At 31.5% G+C, this 23,302-nt stretch overlaps 1 protein-coding gene across 3 annotated transcripts in view; it reads left to right on the top strand.

The window, feature by feature from the left end:
- Pde8 (phosphodiesterase 8) overlaps positions 1-23,302 on the top strand; it is a 374,779-nt gene that overhangs the window by 269,936 nt on the left and 81,541 nt on the right. For all 3 annotated transcript variants that reach the window (XM_088278317.1, XM_088278316.1, XM_088278318.1), the window contains exon 7: positions 643-702. In XM_088278317.1, the coding sequence (XP_088134443.1) occupies positions 643-702 (60 nt within the window). The remainder of the gene's footprint in view (positions 1-642; positions 703-23,302) is intronic.

Below are 23,302 nucleotides of genomic sequence, written 5' to 3'. Positions count from 1 at the left end.
TCGGGTCATGCAAACGTTCTTTTAAAAAATGGCCTCCGCCAAATAAAAGCTTTCCTCGTCTCACCATACATGGCTCCAGTGAACTCCACGCATAGCGTAATGCGATTAATGATATATATAAGAGTTCCAAAATTTAAGTGTGACTGTTTATTATGGGTAGAACGGTGAATGTTGCACGTATGTAAAGTGATCGCTTAACCAACCTGCGACAGGTTATAAGCCTTGTAATACCCAGACTGCTATATTCTTCTTCATTCATGTTGAGATGTCAAAAAAATGTAGGTACATTTGGTTTTATGTACCCGATACTAAAATATATGTTTATATAAACGTAGATTTTCACATTCCCTGTTAATTAAAGGTCACATATTTTTGGGTCAACCTGTGTAAACTTATTATTTCCTCCTTCTGACATTGCCAACGTCCAGAGGTCTTCGTTAGGGTGCTATTGTTATGCGTACTGGAATTCCGTGATATGTGATATGTGAAGGGCGATAATTCGATCCTAATTTAAAACGTGTCACAGTCTACAAAATAACTCTTTGAAGTTAATTGTTTACGACACGGCTTAGTAATGTGATGATGCATTGATTTTTCGTTTTTTTTTTCAAATGTAAAATGAATTTTTATTTTTTGCTACAGAAATCTCCGGAATTTGAAATGCACGCAGTTGACTGTCATCATTGCTGTCGTGAAAAAAAGGTGAGATTTTTTTTTCTTATTAAAATAATATTAAAAAATGTAAATCGTTGTTTTAAGGTATTATTAAATTTTTGTTTTAATAAAAATCGATTCGTTCATGATCTATACGTATTTGTATAGTTGGTCTGCTGACATACTCTGATTGCTAACATTTTAAAGGATTTCTTTTCATAAATTGATTCGATATTTTTTGGTAATATTCACCCATTTTTAATATAAATTTTACTTGGAAATATCATTTTTTCTTAAAATCTATTGTGATACGTACTTCGATGCATTTCGTATCATTTTCATGATGTGAAATACATCGAAACACGTGCCACAATACATTTTAATGAAAAGTGGTATTTACCATGTAAAACTTAAATTTATCAATTTAATTTTTGACTTTTTCAAATGTTCAATTCAATGAAGATTTTTTTTTCTTTCTTAGTCGTCCGGTGGTAGAGTTCGGATTTAAATTTTAAAATCCTAATTCTGCCACCGAACACTCTATATCGCTCACTCCTTTCAAGAACTTCACAAATCGAAAATCGTCAATTTTCAGTTGTGCATGTTTTCGGAATGCCCAGAAAATGTACTACATCCCAGCAAAAGAGGCATGTTTTTAACTTAATATTTACCCGCTACAGGGCAAAAAGTGTTGTTTTTGCACTTTGAAGAAAAGGTATTGTTTTTTTTTTTTTTTTTTAAATATGCTTAATATTTTTCAAATGGAGAAAAAACTTTCAGGTATTACCTGAAAACAACTGTTGCACAGTAAAAAGTTCAATAAGTGACTTGATATTTATTTTTAATACATTGTATTTTATTTTTAAGCTTTAAAAACGATCTACTGAAAAATCGAGTTTTTTGATTTATGACGTTCTTGAAAGGAGTGAGCGATATGGATTTATATCGCAGTCAGCTGACATATTGTGGCTTAAATACTATGACTTTTAAAGAATTTCGATCATATTTTTTTTTCATTATTTAATCTTAAAAATAATTTTATGTTTATTTTATCTTAAGCCTGTGTCTTTTGTTATTAAATAGAAATAAATCATTTCAATATTTTTCGTATTTGCTTCAAAAAATTAAGAGAGAACCATTTTACTTCTTTATCAAAATTACCTCACGGTTGTGTCTTAAATTATCGTCCAAGCTCTTATTATCAATATACCTCTTAAAATTCTATAAACTAACCCTGAACTTCATACAACCCTTGTTTATAAAAAAAAACTTAAGGAAAAATTTATACCTCACTTAGTTGTCTTTCAACAATTTCAAATATGTTTTAATAATTTGGATTTATTTGAAATAACACAAATAATGTGCGATGCTTGCTTTTAAAAAATCTTCAAATGGGATATAGTTAACTGTGGTTTTATTAATGTAAATATGTTGTTATTACGGGTATTTGTGGAAACTTCTAATTGACTTCTGTTAAAACTGTTTTAATATTTATTTAGGATTTCGTGAATAAAATAATGTGAATTATTTTTGCTCTCCGTCGATATATAAAGCCAATGAAAACTTTTCCAGAAATAGATCGCTCTTTAGAGAATTGTTAATATTTACATCAAGTAACAGTTATTAATAAATATAAGTGATTTTTTCACTCCAATATTTATTCAATATTACCCTGCACTGGTACCTAAGCGGAGGGCTTATCACCTTTCCTTCATGTGTTAACGATCAAAATAACATTGCGTTTATATGATGCAGTGCTCTATGCACCATTGGGGTGCGGACAAGAAATTGAAAAAAAACAGTTTTAATGTTAAAAAAATGCCCCTCTATTACCCCTTCATTCCCCTCAAAATTTGTTTTACTGATCTTTCTTCATTCATTCGTTTCACATGTAATTGGAGCAGAAGAATACCAAGAAATACTTGACACAATCAACCACTTAAAATATTTGAACGTGGTTAGGTCAAATGTGGAAATAATAATCAAGGTGGCTTAGTGGGTCTCTGCAAAAAATTGTTTTAAATATGTTTAAAATTGTGATTGAAATAAATGTATACAATTTATGTTAAGGAGATGCATGAATGTGAAAAATACGAAGAAGGTTCGCAAAGGCAGAGTGGTGTGGCGTTCCATTCTCTCTGCCTACCGCTGCGGGGAAGCGGTGCGATAGTTAGTTAGTTAATTAAAAGCAGGACGCAAATTAAAATATCAATTTTCTCTTCAGGTAAAACGTACTTAATGAGAAAATTTCTAATTGATTTTCGTTAATAAGAATTCACTTCCGCTAACATTCAATGAAAATTATTTTCAATAAAAATGCATTCCTTTTGGCTTTCCTCGACGCAGGAAATTGTATCTCGCTCCGGCGGAAAATTGTATTAAAAATTAATCTAAACTTTTCATTTGCTTAAACGCTTTGATTGGCGTTTTTAATTTGTGAAATGGAAAACTTTTCTTGTGCGGAAATGACAAGGCAAAGGATTACTTTAGTAGGCTTATGTTTTAAGCACGTCAGTCGACGTTTTATTGATGGATTTGGCAATTCCGATATTTCCTTTGTATCCAGTCGTGACAGATTTTTTTCGTAAGTTGCTTTTTTCGTGAGAACGTAGTTCACTCAAAAAAATAAAATACAACAGGCTTCCTGTTCTTCAAACAATTTACTAGATATTTTTTTTAGTAATTCATTACCACCCGAAAATTATCTTGACTGCCGGTTTTTTACTGTTTTTATATATATGTACATTAATAAGATTAACCAACAAAAATAACAAAATTTTAAAACAAAGTAAATAAGATACGTAAAAAACCTTAAGCGTAGTGTGGAATACAGTTAAAATAATAAGGAATATTTAAGAATAAAAAAAATACCGTCAGAGGAATAATTAAAAATAAACAAGACTGAAACACAAACAAGAAAGAAAAAAAAAAACAAAACTAACGAAAGGGCAAAGTGTAAAATATGAAACTTTTTCTTCATACTCTTACCTGCACCCATTAGTGCATAAGGCACTGCATCGTGTTGACGCAGTGATATCTTGATCGTTACTTACATGAGGGCAAGGTGAACACTCCTGTGCTTCAGGGACCAGTCTAGGGTAATATTAAATAAATATTCCAGAGGTTAATCACTTATGTATATATATATATATATATATATATATATATATATATATATATATATATATATATATATATATATATATATATAATGAATATACATATTTATATAGTATAATCCTTGATCGCTTTTAAAGAATATACTAATGAGCTAGTTTATTGATTCTTTATTTTGTACGCGATTATTTTCATTGAGTTATGAGACGGTTAATGGATAGAGCGCCCAACCAATTCCCGATGTACGTATGTACGTCTACACTTCATTTTCCAGATTCTTGGTATCTTCCACGATGTTGCCATGGCAACCCCCATTCGCCTCGCTTAGCATCCATTTATCCCTTCGAATTCCCAGCAAATCTCACGACCTCGCAAAAAGGTTGATTCCGCTCCAGAGAGTCCAAAAATTCACCCCTATAGTAGGGGTTGTTTTCTTTTCAAACTTCCTTTCATAGCCTATCTTAAGGATGATTTCGAAGACAGGATCGCTTCCTCGAGTTTCTTTATATCGAATTAAGGACTTATAATTTCTCGTCAATAAAAGTCGCCCCATCTCAAAATTAGCCAGAATTAATAAAGCAATTATAGGAATCACCGACCAATTCGTCCACCTCCCTTCGCTTTCAGCTTATTGGTTTAAAAAGTTTTTTTGATTCTGCTAATCTTAATTTGATGACTGTCTCAAATGTTGAAGCTTAATTTCCTCTCACTACTTACTTTAATTAACATAATCAGACTGCCACCCACGTCCAACTGATTTCAATGAGACGACCAGATTTTTGAAATTAAAAACCATTATTTATCAGATAGAGATGCTTTTGTGGATTTTACCTTTATTTCAGTGGTTATCTTTGGATTTGATTATCAAACAGCGTTCCAACGAATATGATTTATATTTTTTTATTTTGGTTATCCGTTATGGCTATCCGTATTGTTATTATCCGAATTTTATTGCATTACTTCATTGTACATTAATTTGTATTCATATTTATTTTAAAGTAAATGTGTAATAAATTTATTCGTATTTTATGACGTCATTAATTTAATCGGCTGAATGTTATATATAAGACATTTTACACATGTAAATTCGACTCAAACCATGAATTTGACACAACTTATTTCAAATCGGCACGACTCGAGCTTAAAACAATTACACGGTACATACTTTTTAGAAAAATAGAATTCGTTTGCATTTATGAGACTCCAATAGTTCCTTTTTTTATAAAACATTTCTTACACGTTTTTTTATGAAATACCAATGGAAAATATGTTAAAATTTCTTTTAAATCGGTAAATCCCTTTAATAAATTGATGATGAACAAACACAATTAAAATTGTTATTTGTATGGATTTACGCACGCGTAGGAAAAATATTTTCGCGTGTATTTAAAAACCACATAATTATGTTAAAGAGAGATTGAGGTATGTGACCTGAGTTATTTAATAAAAATGAAAAGGAATTTACAGTTATTTCTGTTTTCCATTTGGGGAATGAAAATTTTATTTTATGTTTTCTTCCGGGGTTCAATTAAGTATTTATTTGCCCCGGCACTGAATTCCTGGAATCTAATTATTTCGACGAAAAGAAGCGCCCTTTTTATTTTAAATACAATTATTCCTTTGTAAGCACGCTATATTTTAATGAGGAAGAGGAATTATTTTAATAATTATGTCTAAAATTTACAACCAACCAACTAACAAACTAAAAACAAAAGTATAACCCTTCTTATGTATTTATTTATTCATTGACAAACCAACAATTAACCTTTACATTTTTTTAATCAAATTCCAATTTTTTCACTTAAAATTAATCCAAAAAAAACTGTCATGTACCTACATAAGTATAACTACATGAATAATACTATAACTTACATTTCTTATCGAATAATCTAAAAGTCAAATAGATATCAAGAATATTACTCTTAAACGTTTTAAAAGAGAAAAAATAACTCTTAAAAAATACTGCAAATTTAAAATCATTCAGTGATGAAAATGTGTAATTTTTGTTTAAAAAAATTATGATTAAAATAAAACCGATTATGGCTCACTTTAACTGATGGTTGGTGGTTAATTGATTACGCTTTTTTTTACTTTTTCTGGTCATAGTTATCAATCTTGTGCTGTTTTTGAATTTCTTATTCATTCATCTGGTATTATGTTGTGTTTTCCATACACTCACATTACATTTTTTCCCTACTTAGAATTTGTAATTGGATTTTTCACGCTTCGCGTGAGAACAATCTGTAAGTGCAAAGCATTCGCTTTATAAATAAAATAAACGTGTTTTCACCGCGTTTGATTTTCTGTCCGAAAATATTTCATATATTTACAAAGCTGAATTCTTGCCAAATTTTGTTGTGTAGGTTTATTATGAAGCTCTTTTTAACGTGGTTCTTTGTTGAAAAAATGTTTTCGTAGTCGCTTTGATTTAAATAAAGATAAACCCATTCCCCCGGCTTTCTTCCTATTCCAGAATGCCGAACACTGATGAAAATCATTTTATTTCATTTCGACCGAAAATCCTCTTCATTCAAATTAAATTCCTCTACGTTTTCCATTGTTTGAAATGAAATGTAATATAACGCAATGAAACAAAAGTTAAAAAGAACCAATAATGCCTGGAATTTATTTACAAACCTTGTTTTTATTGTATAAATTTATACCGTTTTATTTTTACTAACTCTCGTTGAATATTTAGTGGACTTTTTTAAAACTGTTTTCCACTCTTAATAATTTGACTCGAAAATCTAAATAAATATTGAAATATTCCAATTGAAACCATCTTTTTTGTTCGCCTCCGTAGTGAAGTTATTAGTTCATCTGGCTTGGTAGCCAGATGAACTAATAACTGGGTGTCTGGAGGTTCAAAATAAATATTTGTGTTTTTTTTACTCTAATATGATTTTTTACTACCCTGGAATGGTATCTAAAGCGTAAGATCGATCATCTTGCCTTCATAAATTATGCGATCAAATTAATATTGCGTCAATTGGTTACAGTGCCGAATCGGCAGTATAATTTATATGGCGCCATTTTCGTAAAATACTACCTCAAGGGCGCTTCGTTTTGAATGAATTAGGGAAATTACCTCATTTTTCTAATTTGTACAAACCTAGTTAACACACGAGTCAAAGAACTGTGCATGTTTGATGATTTTAAACACAACACAAAACAAAACAAACCCTTATCCGCACCCAATGGTGCATAGGGCACTGCATTAAATAAACACAGTGTTATCTTAATCGTTAACACACAAAGGAAAGGTGATCAGCCCACCGCTTAGGTATCAGTCCAGGGTAATATTGAATAAATATTAGTTTTGCAAAAATCACTTTTATTTATTTGACCCCCCTGGGAATCGAATCCGGGACCTCCAGAACGACCTCCGCCTCCGTAGTGTAATGGTCATGTTATTGTAAATTCTTGTTTACTCCTTAGATATATAGTAGGTTACGATTGTATTATGAAGATTATGCGCGTTAACAGTGGTAATATTATCGGTAAACAAATTTTAGGCTGGTATATTCACTTTATCAAATTACAACAATTTACTTAGAGTACCCTGCATATTTACATTACAAATAGGCGCGCTAAACTTGACGTTTGGTTTTGTATTAATGTGATGTTTAATGACCAGTTAGGCTGTTATATCATATATGTTAGCCTTTCAACGCATGACGTCACCTGGCAGCGTGGAAAATATATGGTGTTGTTTTAGAGGCATACAAATTCAGCTTAATAAAAAGCTTCTTTACATCTCACCAATAGATGTCTCTAGTGAAGTTCCAGTGATTCATGAACAAGGTTTCTAAATTGGTTCATATATATAGAACTTCCAAGAATTTGAGTAGTGTGGTTGTCAATAATGGGTAGAATTGGTGAATGTTACACGTGTGTAAAGTGATCACTTAAACCAGCCTATGACGGTCGTAAGCCCCGTAAATGCCCAGAAATCCATATTCTTCTTCATCTTTGATGAGATGTCAAAAAATAATACAAATTCACATTTCGTTGCACCATTTTGTTGAAACCACAGCTCTATCACATGCCATTCAATTGAGGTACGAAGAAGCCAGTAATCATGGTTCTGTACCGCTCTCCATTGACCGTAACATTCTGGCCGGCATCGTCTTTAAAAAAAATATGGGCAAATGAATCCACCTGCCCGTAAAGCGCACCAAACAGTGACTTTTAATGGATGTAAGGGCGTCTCGACAAAGGCTTCTCGGTTTTATCCACTTAAAATTCGGCAATTCTGCTTATTGACATAGCCATTTAACCATAAATTTACTTCATCGGTGAACAAAGTTTTGCGTTTAAAAAGAGGATCAAGCTGCATATTGCTTTTGGCCCATTCACCGAACCTGCGACGCGCAAAATTGTTATTCAGTCCATTCATGGTGAAATGACAAAACGTTCTGAGCACAAATCGACTTTCAACTGTCAAAATGATATTTTATTTATTGTTTCGGCATTAACTTTGTGGTAAGACATGTTACAATGATTAAAGAAAACACTTGTTTTTTACCACTTGAGTTTTATTAAAGACTACATGTTTCAGAATTTAAACTTCCATCATTCAGGTCTGTATAATAACTGTATTATATGTTATTACACAGACCTGAATGATGGAAGTTTAACTTCTGAAACATGTAGTCTTTAATAAAACTCAAGTGGTAAAAAACAATTGTTTTCTTTAATCATTGTCAAAATGATAGTCTGTAGGAACAATGTTATCAGTTTAAAAACCAAACTTTTAACAAAAAAACACCCTATAAATGTATTCATGCTATGACTCGGCGTTTATATTAAAATTACCAGTTGTTTTAGAGAGTTACGTGTTAAACATTCAATTAATCTCTCCCTTAGAAGTATACCCGCATAATATGTTTTTATCCTCGGGATTAAACATATAGTATGTACAGTAAACCGAGGGTATTCAAATCGAAATGTGAAAAGGATCAAATTAAGATATAATATATCTAAAACGATTATTTGAAAGCAATACATTTGAGTTAAACACGTACTAAATTTTAAATTAACTCAAAATTGAAAATAATGTTTTCAGGCGTCTCCTTGTATGTAGAATAATTCGGTCTCAACTTATATACAATTCATAAAGATTTCTGCCCAACTTATTCAACCCAACTTAAGATGGTGCAGAGAATTCACATGTGAAAGAACGTATCAATTTAAGGATATATACAAGTTCTTAAATTTAAGTAGTGTGGTGAGAGTGTTTTTGCCTAGAATTTTAACTGATGATTTTAACTGAATTACGTGAAATTATACAAACTCTAAACATAAAGAGTAAATCCACTCACGAGTATGTAAAGGCTATCAAACGTATAATGTTGAAGTCTCAGTAGGGCCATGTTGAGCGGTGCTGCATAAGCCGTAGCTAAAGTCACTTGGAAGTTAGGTAATTATAAAAAAGGTTAGACATGCCATAAACCATGTTTACACCCAGACCACTACTATCTTCTTCATGTATGCTTAAATTTCAACCTTTTTTTAAGATTTGACTGCAGGGGTAGGAAAAAATGGGGATGAAAGTTGGAAATATTTCACCATCACAACATTCCTATCAACTGAAAATAAATAATTTATGTATTAAATAATTGGCAAGAATCAAACCCGTGACGTCAGCTTCGCAGCCGAGCGCCTAGCCTAGTCTAGCTACGGCGCCGGAAAGTAACATGTTCAAAACGGTAGCTTTTATACAAGCCAACCCTGATAAATACATTAAAAATGTGCCCTCGACACGGGAAAACTCAGTGAAGGTATATTACAGTAATCTGTAATTCGTTATTATGTATATGATGGTAATAAATGTATAAAATAAAAATTAATATTTATTTAGAATTTTTCAACGATTGAACCTTACTTTTAATAATATATTGATATTTAGAGAGGAATATTCCGTCACGTCAAGTTGTTATTCCTATCGACATTTTGAGAAACCACAGAGAAATGTTTGCTGTTTGATAAAACAACTCGTTTAAAATAATTAACAAGTGAAATAAAACGTTATTATTAGTATTATTTCAGCCGAAAAAACAATTCTTTGGTATGTAAATTAATTACGAAATTATTATTTGCTTTCGAATAAATGGATATTTGTGTACATTCCTTATTTTACTCGGTATTACATTACGTTTTGTTTATATTTTGTTAGGGTTCAAAAATAATATCCGTACAAATTATTTTATGCCAGAGGGAAAGTTCCCATTATAAACAGAAAATATCTGTTCGTTTAAATATAACCCTAGCGTTGTTTTTCAAACAAAAATATTAGTAAAGTTAGTATTTAACTACTTACCGAGATTTAAGTATACCGGTTTCGAGAATTCTTTATTCCGACATCGGTAGTCATGAAGTACTACTTTTAAGTGATATTACACAAAGTTAACGATGAACGATAAAGAGGGTGTTATATTACCAGAGCTTTTTTCCATGTAACACGGTGAAACGACGTACCGGCACCTTTTTTTCACATACATATATATATATATATATATATATATATATATATATATATATATATATATATATATATGTATATATATATATATATATATATATATATATATATATATATATATATATATATATATATATATATATATACATATATATATATATATATATATCTCCGCCTCTGTAGTGTAATGGTCAGCACGCTCGGCTACCGTTCTGGAGATCCCGGGTTCGATTCCCAGGGGGTCAAATAAATATAAGTGATTTTTTCACTGTAACATTTATTCAATATTACCCTGGACTGGTACCTGAAGCGGAGGGCTGATCACCTTTCCTTCGTGTGTAAACGATCAAGATAACACTGTGTTCATATGGAGCAGTGCCCTATGCACCATTGGGGTGCGGATAAGGGTTTTATTATTATTTTTATTATATATATATATATATATATATATATATATATATATATATATATATATATATATATATATATATATATATATATATATATAATTCGTCAAAATGATAAAGTATAGTTTTTTATGAATATTTAAATGATATTTGAACGTACCTTCATTTTTTTTAGTAAAAAAAATCATGTGAAGTGAGCTCCTGACCTTTTTTGTTTTAAAAAAATGCCCTGTGTTTTACTATACCACAATGTTAACAAAGCTCAAATTTCCAAAAATGGAAAAGTCTAGAATGACTCGACATTTGACGCGAGTCGATATTCTTCTATCAAGGAGCCAGTTGTCCTTTCTCCCGGTGAATATTGCAAGCACGAAGCATAAAATCGATACGCAGACAACCCGCGAGTAGTGCAGCCTGCGGCGCACCGATACACCCTCTCCTCCAGCCCTACACTCTCCGTACTCTATACGGGACACAGGTGGGCGGACGGACTGCAGCGGGATTATCTAGGCGGGCATTGCGACACTCTGCAAGTTTCGAAATAGTAATGAAGCGCCTCCGCCTCCCCCTGGGAAGACTAAATAAATCAACATTCGTTTGAAAATGGCATAACTAGGCGAAACAATTGTCACAATATTAATGTGTTTTTTACAATAATATTAATATTATTTTAATGTGTTTTTTACAATAAAATACAACTTAGTAGACTAAAAAAAATATGTTTGATTTAACAATTAGTACAATAATACATGTCCGCCTCCATAGTGTAATGGTCAGCACGCTCGGCTATCGTTCTGGAGGTCCTGGGTTCGATTCCCAGGGGGGGTCAAATAAATATAATTGATTTTTTCACTCAAGTATTTATTCAATATTACCCTGGACCTGAAGCGGAGGGCTGATCACCTTCCCTTCATGTATTAACGATCAAGATAACACTGCGTTTTTATGATGCAGTGCCCTATGCACCATTGGGGTGCGGATAAGGGTGTAAAGATACATTAATAAAATAATGAAATAAAAATAAAAATAAATAAAAACATCAAAGGTTTGTCACTGCTTTTTTCGTCTTTCACGGTTTCATGGACGTCCAAGCGCAAAAATCTGGAACTAAAAAAATTACAACTGACTTTTAAGAATAAATGTATAAGAATAATCACTGTCAAGAACAACAAAAAATGTCTCTTATTATGAATATTTTTTATATATTTCTTTTCTTTCATCTCTCCAAAGATGTCTGTGGTGAAATTCTAGTGAATTCAAGTACTTTGTTTCGAATTTGAACAATATACATATCTAGAAGTTCCAAGAATACGAGTAGGGTGGTTGTCAATCGTGGGTAGAAGTGGTGAATGGTACACGTGTATAAAGTGATCACTTAACCAGCCTATGACGGTCGTAAGCCCCGTAAATGCCAGACTTCCATTTTCTTCTTCATCTATGTTGAGATGTTAAAAAATAAAAATAACAGTAATAAATTTATTTTTCAAACCCTCATCCCCATCCGATGGTAAGGGCAATGCATCATATCAATACAGTATATTCTTGATTGTAAAAACATGTGTAGAAAAGGTGATCAGCCCTCCACTTCAGCCAAGAAATTCAATAAATATTAGAGTGAAAAAAATACTTATATTTACGAGTATTTGACCCCTCTGAGAATTGAACCTAGGACTTCCAGTACGGTAGCCGATCGTGCTGACCATTACACTATGGAGGCGGAGAAAACAATATTTATCTGTATTTTTTTAAAAACTTATCACAATGCATGACAGGCTGCTGAAATAATTTTTAAAGATAAATAATAAGTATATTTGTTTTGAGTGAAAAATCATTAAAATTTAACATTATTAAATTTACAAGATATGAATAACTTACCCGTTTTTCTTTGTTTTATAGTCTCTATTTATGAAATAACTATAAAAATATATTTAAATATGTTGATGTAGGTGTAAACGTACCGCGAAGATAAAAGCTTGTTTTTTCCTTCCCCGATCGAATATTTACGCTCACAACGTTCCCTAGGATTATTCAAAACGAAACACGTGTAACATTTAGCATTATAATAAAAAATTTACATTCGCGACAGTGAATTGAGAAAAATGAAATGTTTGTAGGACAAAAGAAAGTATTTAATACTGAGAATAAAAATACGACACGCAGTTTTTTTCATTTAGTGTTGAAATACTCGTATGCCCTCTTTCGTCAAAAATATAGAACAACAAAAAATACTACTAAACCTAATAATATCGTGCTATACGATAAAAATTTACAGTATCTAATTTAATCGTTGTTATAACTGTTACTACCCGACTTAAGGGGATATTTGCAAACACGGAATTCATTCCAGCGGAGACCACCAGAGAGGTCACATGTCTGTTCACGCCCGATTTTTTAAATAAATGTATTGGATTTTTTGTTTTTTAGAATAGTTATAGAAAAAATATTTTTATGTATTTCTTACTTTTTTTCTTATTTTCAAGAAAAATTCAATTACGTAAAATGTTACCTGGATTTAGAGAAAAATAAGTTGCGACTTTACGAATACTGGGCCCTAACTCTCACATATGATTATTTCAAACTCCCTTTATATATCTTGGCATTTTATGACATTAAATACGCTGATTTGTGTATGTGGAATTGAAAACATTTGTACATATTGCTGTAATAGAAAAATGCTACAAATATTCTATCCACAATTTTTTTTACCCATTATCTATAAAATCATTAAAATTGGAAACCAACACAAAAGATTGATATTCGTAAATCGATAATGGTAGTGGGCAGAGCTGAAAAAAATCGCATCATTCAGCCATGTCTTATTTTTGCAAGATCAATTTTCTTTCATTATAATTTCGAAAATAAACTTTGTAAAATGTGCCCTTGACGGGAAAAATTGACAAAATCGTAATCTATGATTTGTAGTTTTATACTTGCTGCACATTTGTCTAACATATCGCATTTTGACTGCATTCAATAAATTTTCATAAAAAAGGACGGTTATTAATTGTTTGTTTTTTTCGAATAAATAAATAAATAAATCCTCATACTTCAGTCATTCGATAAAACTTGACTGTAACACAAAGAGAATTTGTAAATATGTACTTTAATTTTTTGTACCTATTTCCAAGACAATTATTTTTTCTTTGTATTAATTTCTTTATTAAGAAATATGAAATATTTCTGAAAAATTTTCTGGTTATAACATTGAGTGGGATTATATTAACAATTTTCTGGAAAGTAGATTTTTTAAGTGAAGCCGTAATCTATTTTTTTCTGTCGTTTTTCATAATTAAACGCGACAATTTAATTTCTCTCTCGTCCCGGATGAATATAAAATTATACAAAATGTGATATTAAAGGAAATAATTGGAAAAAAAATATTTAATATTCTTAAATCCGTCATAATTTCCACGTATTATTGGACGTTTTCAAAGCTTTTATTTATCTATTCTACGTGTAGCTATTCTTTATCTATTTTTTCTTCTCTATCGATCTATTTATTCATTTACATTTTAGAAATCTCAACGTAGATGAAGAAGAATATGGAAGTCTGGGCTGAAAGTCCATTTACAGGGCTTTTGACCTATCATAGGCTGGTTAAGTGATCACTTTACACACGTGCAACATTCACCATTCTACTCATGATTGACAACCACACTACTCAAATTTTTGGACTTCCTAGATATATATATAAAACCCTTACCGCACCCCAATGGTGCATAGGGCACTGCTTCATATAAACGCAGTGTTATCTCGATTGATTACACATGAAGGAAAGGTGATCAGCCCTCCACTTCAGGTACCAGTCCAGTGTAATATTGAATAAATATTAGAGTGAAAAAAATCACTTATATTTATTAAACCCCCCTGGGAATCGAACCCGGGACCTCCAGAACGGTAGCCGAGCATGCTGACCGATACACTACGGAGGTGGACAATTATATATATATTAAATCTCATGACACAGTACATATAAGTTCACAACAGCTATCTTTTTTGGATTCTGAAAGCTTTTATATATCCTTTGATTGACACCTTCTTCTGTTGAGTTGAGTAGGTATTTTATTTAGCCGAAACTTTTATAGACTATTAGACTCTAAGCCCTATAAATACACAGACTTATACTTATATTCTTCCTTATGTATGTTAAGATGTAAAAAACATTAAACAAAACTTCTGAGTGGAGAAACCCAGATTTCTGAACAAGTCACATACTCAAAATGTTGTAAACATTTTCAATGTGTCCAAATACTGATTTAGTTATTTTAATTCAATTAGATTAAGAGTATCACCGTTAAGATTCTTTCATAGAGGAGTGATATTATATCAAATCCTCAGGAAATGCACCTGCTTTATCGAAAAATATGTCTTATCTGAGTGAACGAATGAACTTTGATTACAATGATCACTCTGCTTTTTCGAAAAAATTTTCTTTTCCAAGTTGAACCTCGATCACAAAGATCACTCCACTTTGTCGAAAACTATAACTTATCCGAGTGAACGAATGAACGTCATCAATCGATTTGGCAGTCATTTTGTGATAAAATCTATCCGTTTTTCAATTTAAGTTTTACCTAGTAAATATCACTTGAAAATTTAAAAAAATATATATTCCTTAAAATGTATTGTCTATCGAAACACGTGTTACAATAGATTTAAATAAATAGTGGTATTTACTAAGAAAAACTTAAATTAAAAATGAACGAACCTCAGTTACGAAGATCACTATTAATGCCCCATTGCCCTTTAGGGTGCTGTACGCCGTGACAGCTCTAGTGGAACCAGATTTCATTCGGCCAATGATTCGCTGGCAAAAGCCAAGCTAACCTTATAAGAAGCCTCTCTCTCCCGATTGTCACGTTGTCTCACGGTGACACGATAATAAAATAAAATGTCGCTTTTAGCGTTTCTCTCTCTCTCTCTCTCTTTCTCTCTTTCTTTCTTTCTTACTGGCACCCTCTCTTAATCCACTCCTTCTCTTCCATTAAATACCTTTTAAACTAACGCGTAAAGCCTCGATTATCCCTGATCCAGTGATGGAAGAAATATCACCAAATATTTCTGTACTTTATAAAATACCCTTCTCTCAAAAAAATTAAGAGTGCGGTATTTTTTTCTGTTATCTGTCTATGTGTTTTGTAAAGGTGATTGTTTTCTTCTTCTTCTTCTTTTTTTATAGTTCCTCGTATCTGTTTGTTCCGTTATCCGTCTCTTATGATGTGGACTGCCAGCTGTCGCTGCAGCATCGCTTTGGAGGTCTTCCAGGTGGTCTTCTTCCGTTTGGGTTCTATTGAAGACCTAATTTTCTTGCATTATATTGACATTGCCACTCCAGAATCGTCTTCGCTATCTTCCCATCTGACAATATCCTTTCTTCGCCTCTCCCAAATTCATGCATCTCCTCCAACATACCCACCGATTATTTGGACTCCTGACCCGGCCGCTTTCAATTATTCGACATACCTGATCGTGTCAAGTTTTCCTCGGACTTCCTCGGTTTTTTTTGCCAACTACATTTGCCTCATAAATTTGTTTAACCGTTCTTTCTTTAATCATTTGTTTTCTCATGTTCAAACCATCTCAACACACCTTTATTTATTTTATCGATAATGCATTCTTGATAATGCATTGCATTCGTTACTTATTTTACCGTTTAAACATCTACATATCATACATCGTTTTGCCGCCCATTCGTCTGATGAATCGCTTTTCGACTGCGTTCAGTCTACTTTCATCCATCTTTTGTCAACTCCATGCTTCGCTTCAATATATTCAAAATGAGTTACCCGAAACATCCAGAATAATTTATGTATCATTGTTTAGATTTCCATATTTCACCACTGCATTATAGTGGAATCTGTTTGATTAATAGAAAATTTGCTAAGGATCTATTGGGATAAAATCGGCTTATTAAAAGGCTTCACTGTGAAAAAAAAGACTTTAGTAAGGAGTTCACAAACAATTCAATAATAAGCCTTATAAAAGGGTAATAAATACTTTAGTTTTAATACAAAATGTGGAAGTTTTATTTTTTTATGAGAAAACTATTATTTTTTCTTAGGAAAAGTTTGGAAAAGCCCTGTAATTACCCAGACTTCCATATTCTTCTTCATCTATGTTGAGATTAGAAAAATTGGAAAAATTTAAAGAAAATTTGAATAATAAAAAAAGGTGTATTTAGGTGAACTGACCATGAATCTTCTCAACACTCAAAAGCTTTGCTTGGTGTACCGTTTCACCCAGCAGCCTAATGACATCATTTACAAAGTATTGTATTTTTAACTTGAAACCTTAGAACCGATCTACGCAATCATATATTCATATTAAACGTACTTCTTATTGAAGAGTAATTGCCGTGCACCTGAAAATAAACTTTCGAATAGCTCACTACGCTTATTTCTGCATGTGAAACCATATTAATACATTTTCCGAGTTTAATCAAAATATTTTATTTATTTATTACATAAACGTATTTCATTCAATTTCGAATAGTCAATTTAGCTAAAAATGTAAAAATAAGATCCTTTGTTGAAGGTTGTGAGTTAAGTATATTTTTAAATTTCAAAATCTCTGGTATGTTTATATAGTACCCGTATCGTATTCGTTGTTTAAAGGATAAAATATTTTTTACTCATTGTTTGTATTTTTTTCTCATTATTAACTGCCGCAGCTCTTTGTTTTACAAATTCATATGTACAATTAATATTATACGAATATATATTTTGCAATCTAGCTTTTAAAAGCTTCTTTATAGCAAAAGTAAAATGAATAGAACAAATTTTTATCCCACTTGTAACATTTAATTTTAATCCCTGGTAACAAAAAAAAACGTCGGACCATTATATTTTAGATTTAAAATAATGAAAAAGTGAGTGAGTGCTTTATCGATCGTTGGCTTTGCTTCTAAAATAACTGAAATGAGAGAAATATATTTCTTGCAATATTTTTTATATCTTATTTTTCTTCATTCTTACCATGTTTTTATATTTTTCAGCATCTACCTAAGATTTATTAGAATACTCTCCGACATGGAGAATTGGTGAAAAGTTTTCAAGCAAAAAATTCAATCTCACCGTCTTGTTTTACGTTCTTGTAAGCTGCGCAGAAATCACAACAAAACAAGTTGTTTTCGCTTTATGGTTTTGCCTTAAATTAAGGTGGAAAGTGATTTCATTAAAGCCTCGACACGTGTTTCCGCCGATCCGTCGCGGCGCATCAAGTCAAACGGCGGCTTAAGCTTGGTTTACACTGTGCGAGTAGCTGGATAGACAGTGTGGTGATAGTTTGCTCACTAATTCGATGTTCTGATACCGATAAGTTGTCTTAAAAGGGATATAATATATTAATGTGTGTGTGTGTGTTTTCAAGAGATAATGAAAATTCTTCGAAATAAGCTTAACATGGCGACATTTTGTTTATTAAAGATATGAGACGCAAACCTCAATCTGCATATTAGAAGTATGTACATCTTTTTGGTGCTTCACTGTGACGTTGAACGATGGACGTCCACTTAACCTACCACAAACAAAATTCGAGCATTCAAAATGTGGTATGAAAGATGAATGCTCTAAATAGGAAAATCATGGGTTGACAGAGTTCGAAAAAAAAAGTTTTGATGGACTAATAAACCGTTAAAGTTATAGAAACTATAAAAACAGGCAAGATAGAGTGTTTATGCCATTAACGATGGAGAGAAATTTGAAATAATACTAGGAAATGTTGAAGACAAACGCAGCAAAAGAAGGCGTATATCCTGGCTTAAAACATGGGAATATGGTTCCACTACAGCACTATATTATAATTACCAACTTTCAGTGTAGAACAACGCAAAAAAAATAAGAAGCTAAAAAAACTATCAAACTAATGACATTAACTACTACTACTACTGCAGTTTTAATAAATCGAGTTTTAACATAGATTACATTTTTTGGCAAAAATGATTGACCAGTAAAAATGATAGTGTCGCAACTCGGCTTTCACCGTGTAATTGAACCTTTGCTTTATTTTATGTTTAAAAACGTAATTACTTTAATCCTTCAAATCGTGGGTTTTGGTTATAGGGGACGTGAAACTGGCCTACCTATTTTTTTCAGATTTCGATAATACGTTTTTAGACATTTCATCAGCGGTCCAAAGCTATTAAAAGTTGAATAATTGAGTTGGAAAATAATTATTATTTGGGAAAAAAACCAGTTAAATTTCTTCAGAGCTTATTTGTAACACTTTCACATTTTTAATTATGCTGCAGAATGAACTGTATAATACAAATCTTATTTTTAATGTTCCAATGATTGAGATTTATTTTTGTTTTTATTTTCAATTTAATCAATATTACATTAAAAATTTACATTACTGCAGACATGTTATTTTTCCTTCTTATAGTTACAAAGATAATCCATCTCTTTTGACGTGGACTGCCAGCTGTCACGCCATCCCTTTGGAAGTCTTCTAGGTGGTCTTCTTCCATCTAAGTTCTCTCGAAGAGCGATTAGGGCTGGTCTATTTTCTTGTATTCTATTGACATGGGCATTCCAGAACATCCATGGACATCGTCTTCGCTGCCTTCCTCGTCTGACTATATCCTCCTTACCACAAATTTTGCATATTTCCGTTTTCCTTAACGTTTCTGACTATGCACCTCATTTTCGTTATTTCTGAAGTTCTTAGAAGAGAATTAATTCTGGCTAAATTTTTTTGGTCTCTAACCAATATGTGGCAATTGGTCTTACAAATGTATCGTATATTTTTATTTTGATCTCAATATTCCAATATTCATATGCTTTTTCTCCTAGAATATATATATATATATATATATATATATATATATATATATATATATATATATATATATATATATATATATATATATATATATATATATATATATATATATATATATATATATATATATATATATATATATATATATATATATAATATATATATACATATATATTATATTCTTTGAATCTTTGCTACAAAATAGCGTTAAATGGTAGAGACAGATTGTTTTTCGTTATCGTGGTTATGTAGGGAATATTAACAAAATTTCTAATAAAAAATATACGGAAAATTTGCTTTTAATAACAGAATTAAGTTTAATTTGTAAAAAAACATGTTTATTTTAAAGATTAAACAATGTTTTGATTTAAATTGCCTGTCACCGCGCCAACAAGACGGGTGGGGTGGCGGCATTTGACGAAAACGCACCGAGAATCAAGCACGCCTTTATAGCATCAGCCCTGTCACAAACTTCCCGAGTTAAGATATCGCAGGCTTGAAGGGGTTCCCCCGAAGCGAGCTCATTTCTGTCCGGTGAGATTATCCCCTTGTCACAATGTGACGGGGGAATATTTTTCGTTTTACGACTTTCGGAATTTGCGTAAGGAAATGTGATTCTGACGCCGTGACGTCAGAGATTTTATTTATTCTTTCATCGTTTTCTTCGAATCGAGGATCGGTCTTCTCTATCTTTTATTTATCTTTACAAAATCGGTCGGTTAGGAAAGGTTTCGCATTAAAATTTTATAAAATGCTTGTTAATTTACATTACATGGAGCGGTGGTATGCACAGAGAATTAATTAGGGTAGGCAGTACAGGTAATTAAATGGTCAGTACGCTCGGCTACCGTTCTGGACATCCCGGGTTCGATTCCTAAGGGGAGGGGTCAAATAAGCATAAATGATTTTTCACTCTAATATTTATTCGATATACCCTGGACTGGTTACTGAAGCAGAAGGCTGATCACCTTTTCTCAAGATAACACTGCGTTTATATGATACAGTGCCCTATGCACCATTGGGGTGCGGATAATGGATAGAAGAATGAACTTGAAGGTAAAAAGGCTCCAGATGCCCATAAATCTGTTATTATCAGCAGACCAGATCCGTCCAAACGATTTAATGAAACTAGAATATTAAACATATCACCTTCGGCCCGTTTGAACAGCTCCCTACGAGATGACTGACATCCCTACAATGGAGCTCGTGACACGTTTGTCCCGAACGTTTCAAAGCTGGTGAATAATGGATGGCGATCCTAATATACATACATGTACACATATGGTAACCATGCGTAACCAACCCTTCATGGTGGAACATCGCAAACGTCAATTTGGGTTAAATCGTTTTGAAACCATGAAATACGTTTTTTTTTACATTATTGATATCTCGACATAGATGAAGAAAAATATGGAAGTCTGGGTATTTAGGGCTGACATTTCATAGGCTGATTAAGTGATTACTTTATACACGTGCAAAATTCATCATTCTAACCATGATTGACAACACTACTTAAAATTTCGGAACTCCGGAATGTTTAATCTGTATTTTATACTGTATTTTTACATATTTCTATATTCTTCTTCATCTTTACTGAAAAATCATAATTTGAAAAATAACTCCTCATAGGAAAAAAAAATGTGAACAAGAATTTGGTTACACCCGAAATGTTGGGCTAAATTATATTTTTAAATAATTATTATGAAAATGTATCTAGTCTAATTAATACATATTTATAAAACCTGGCCCGTATTTCATTGTCAGGGAAAGTTATATATTCATATATATTATATTATTAAAATCACGATATACAGGTTATGTATATCGTGATTTTTGAAGCATCATTACATAAAACAATTTTTAAAGTATCTTTACTATCAAAGTATCAGCTATCACTATTCAAGTGAAGAAAATCCATATTTGTGAAAAAGTATTTGAACAGACTCAAAATATTGTGAAACATCCAATGAGTATGTGTTGAAATATTATGTATACCCAATGTGTGACATGTCTCATTTTCTTTCGCTATTTCAACGACCTAATTTTTTGTTTACAACTTGACATTCTCAATCTTTGCAAACTACACTTTCTCAGCTTTTATGCGCATAACTAACGTGAATACTTCGGCTCTACAAGTGAAGAAGTTCTCTCGTAAAGTTGTTTTCGTCCTTAAACTCGAGCTGAAACAAGAATTCTCATCCGCAAAACTGACCCCGAATGGGTGTTATTTCGACATTACTCTTAACGCAGTGATTTTAAGTTGGAGATGATGGTATTACCGCACACCCCGTATACTTTTATTTTCACCAGAAAGATTTGATCCTCGCAAGGTATAAAGGAGTTACGTGTCGTTTCGCTTAAAATTGTTAGATCGCTGTGAAAATTTGATATTGTCCTCAGTGATATAACAATCGAACAGTTTTATAATAGTTTAAAAAAATAAGGAGGTTGGATAACTAAAAACCATTAAAAATTGTATTTGAAAATAACAGATTTAAAAAAAATCATATTTTATATATCGATAAAGAGCAATTATGATAATTTTGTGGTATGGTAGTATAACACTCTATTTATTATTCATTGTTCAACAATAAATGATAAAGACAGTATTTTATTAGTTAATATAAACTCATTAACTAGTTTATTATGTAAATATATTAAATTTATAAGGAAACAAGGATTTACAGTCAAAGAAAAAAATGTAAAAGATATTAAGAGTAGGTTTTTTAATATTTTTTTCAAAATTAAACCGTCTCAAGCAATATTTTAAAAAGCATGGTAGCATGATAAGGAAAAAATATATTTTGTATGCTAAAAGAATTGTTAACTTTATGGTATGGTAATATAACACTCTCCTTATCATTCATCGTTCACTTTGTGTAATACCACTTAAAAATACTACTTTACTATTAGACTTTTCTATCATGGTTATTCAAAAGGTGGTAAACGTGAGAGTTTTTTAGTGATATTTCACAAATTTAACGGTGAATGGTAAGGAACGTAAAAAACAGTTCATTAGGATATGAAACAAGTAAGTGATACAAATAAGAGTTAAGAAAAATAATAATTTTATATACATACACATAAATAAGGTTTTTTTAAATATAAAAATTAAAAACCGTTTTAAATTACATATTTAAAGGGCATTGTTTTAGGTAGGTAAGAAATCGTTAAATAAAAAAATGTAAATCGAACGCATCTCGTTCATAAAATTAAACTTGTTTATTTGAGGCGAAAATTGTTAGCAAAGATAGATTGGTGTGGTGTTCTATTCTCGCTGCCTACCTCCAAGGAAAAGCAACATGATGGTTAGTTTTATATTTATATTTGTATATTTATATATATATATATATATATATATATATATATATATATATATATATATATATATATATATATATATATATATATATATATATGTACTGAAAATCTTTTTCACCCCTCCGAGATGATCGGACACTTTGTTTCTGTAATTTCCCAAGAGTGCCCATAACAAGAGACCCAAGTGTTTGTTTTAGGCTTTATAAATGAAAAAAATTTAAGCTAAAGGTAAAATATAATCCATTGAATGTTTCAAGCCACGCTCTATAACGATCGTTATTTTTGATAACCTTTATCTGGGGCGATTACTTGTTTTTTTTTTCACGTAAAATATAATAATTTGCCCGTGTATCGAGTATTCACTTTGATGTTCATAGGTCGTTTTGGCATTTCAGATCAAAAAAATAATGTTTATAATCAGTTTATTGTTTTCGTTATTCTGTTTTTCTCTTTTTATGACATGCTTATAAATAATTACACGTCCTTAGATGATGACATGATGTGAAAAAGACTGCTTTTTACTTAATAACGCAGTTAT

This window comes from Brachycentrus maculatus, unplaced genomic scaffold (genome assembly GCF_059751285.1).
Source record: "Brachycentrus maculatus isolate JH-2025_06_01 unplaced genomic scaffold, ASM5975128v1 h1tg000056l, whole genome shotgun sequence".
Classification (NCBI taxonomy): domain Eukaryota; kingdom Metazoa; phylum Arthropoda; class Insecta; order Trichoptera; family Brachycentridae; genus Brachycentrus; species Brachycentrus maculatus.
This window is presented reverse-complemented; position numbering and strand designations above follow the sequence as displayed.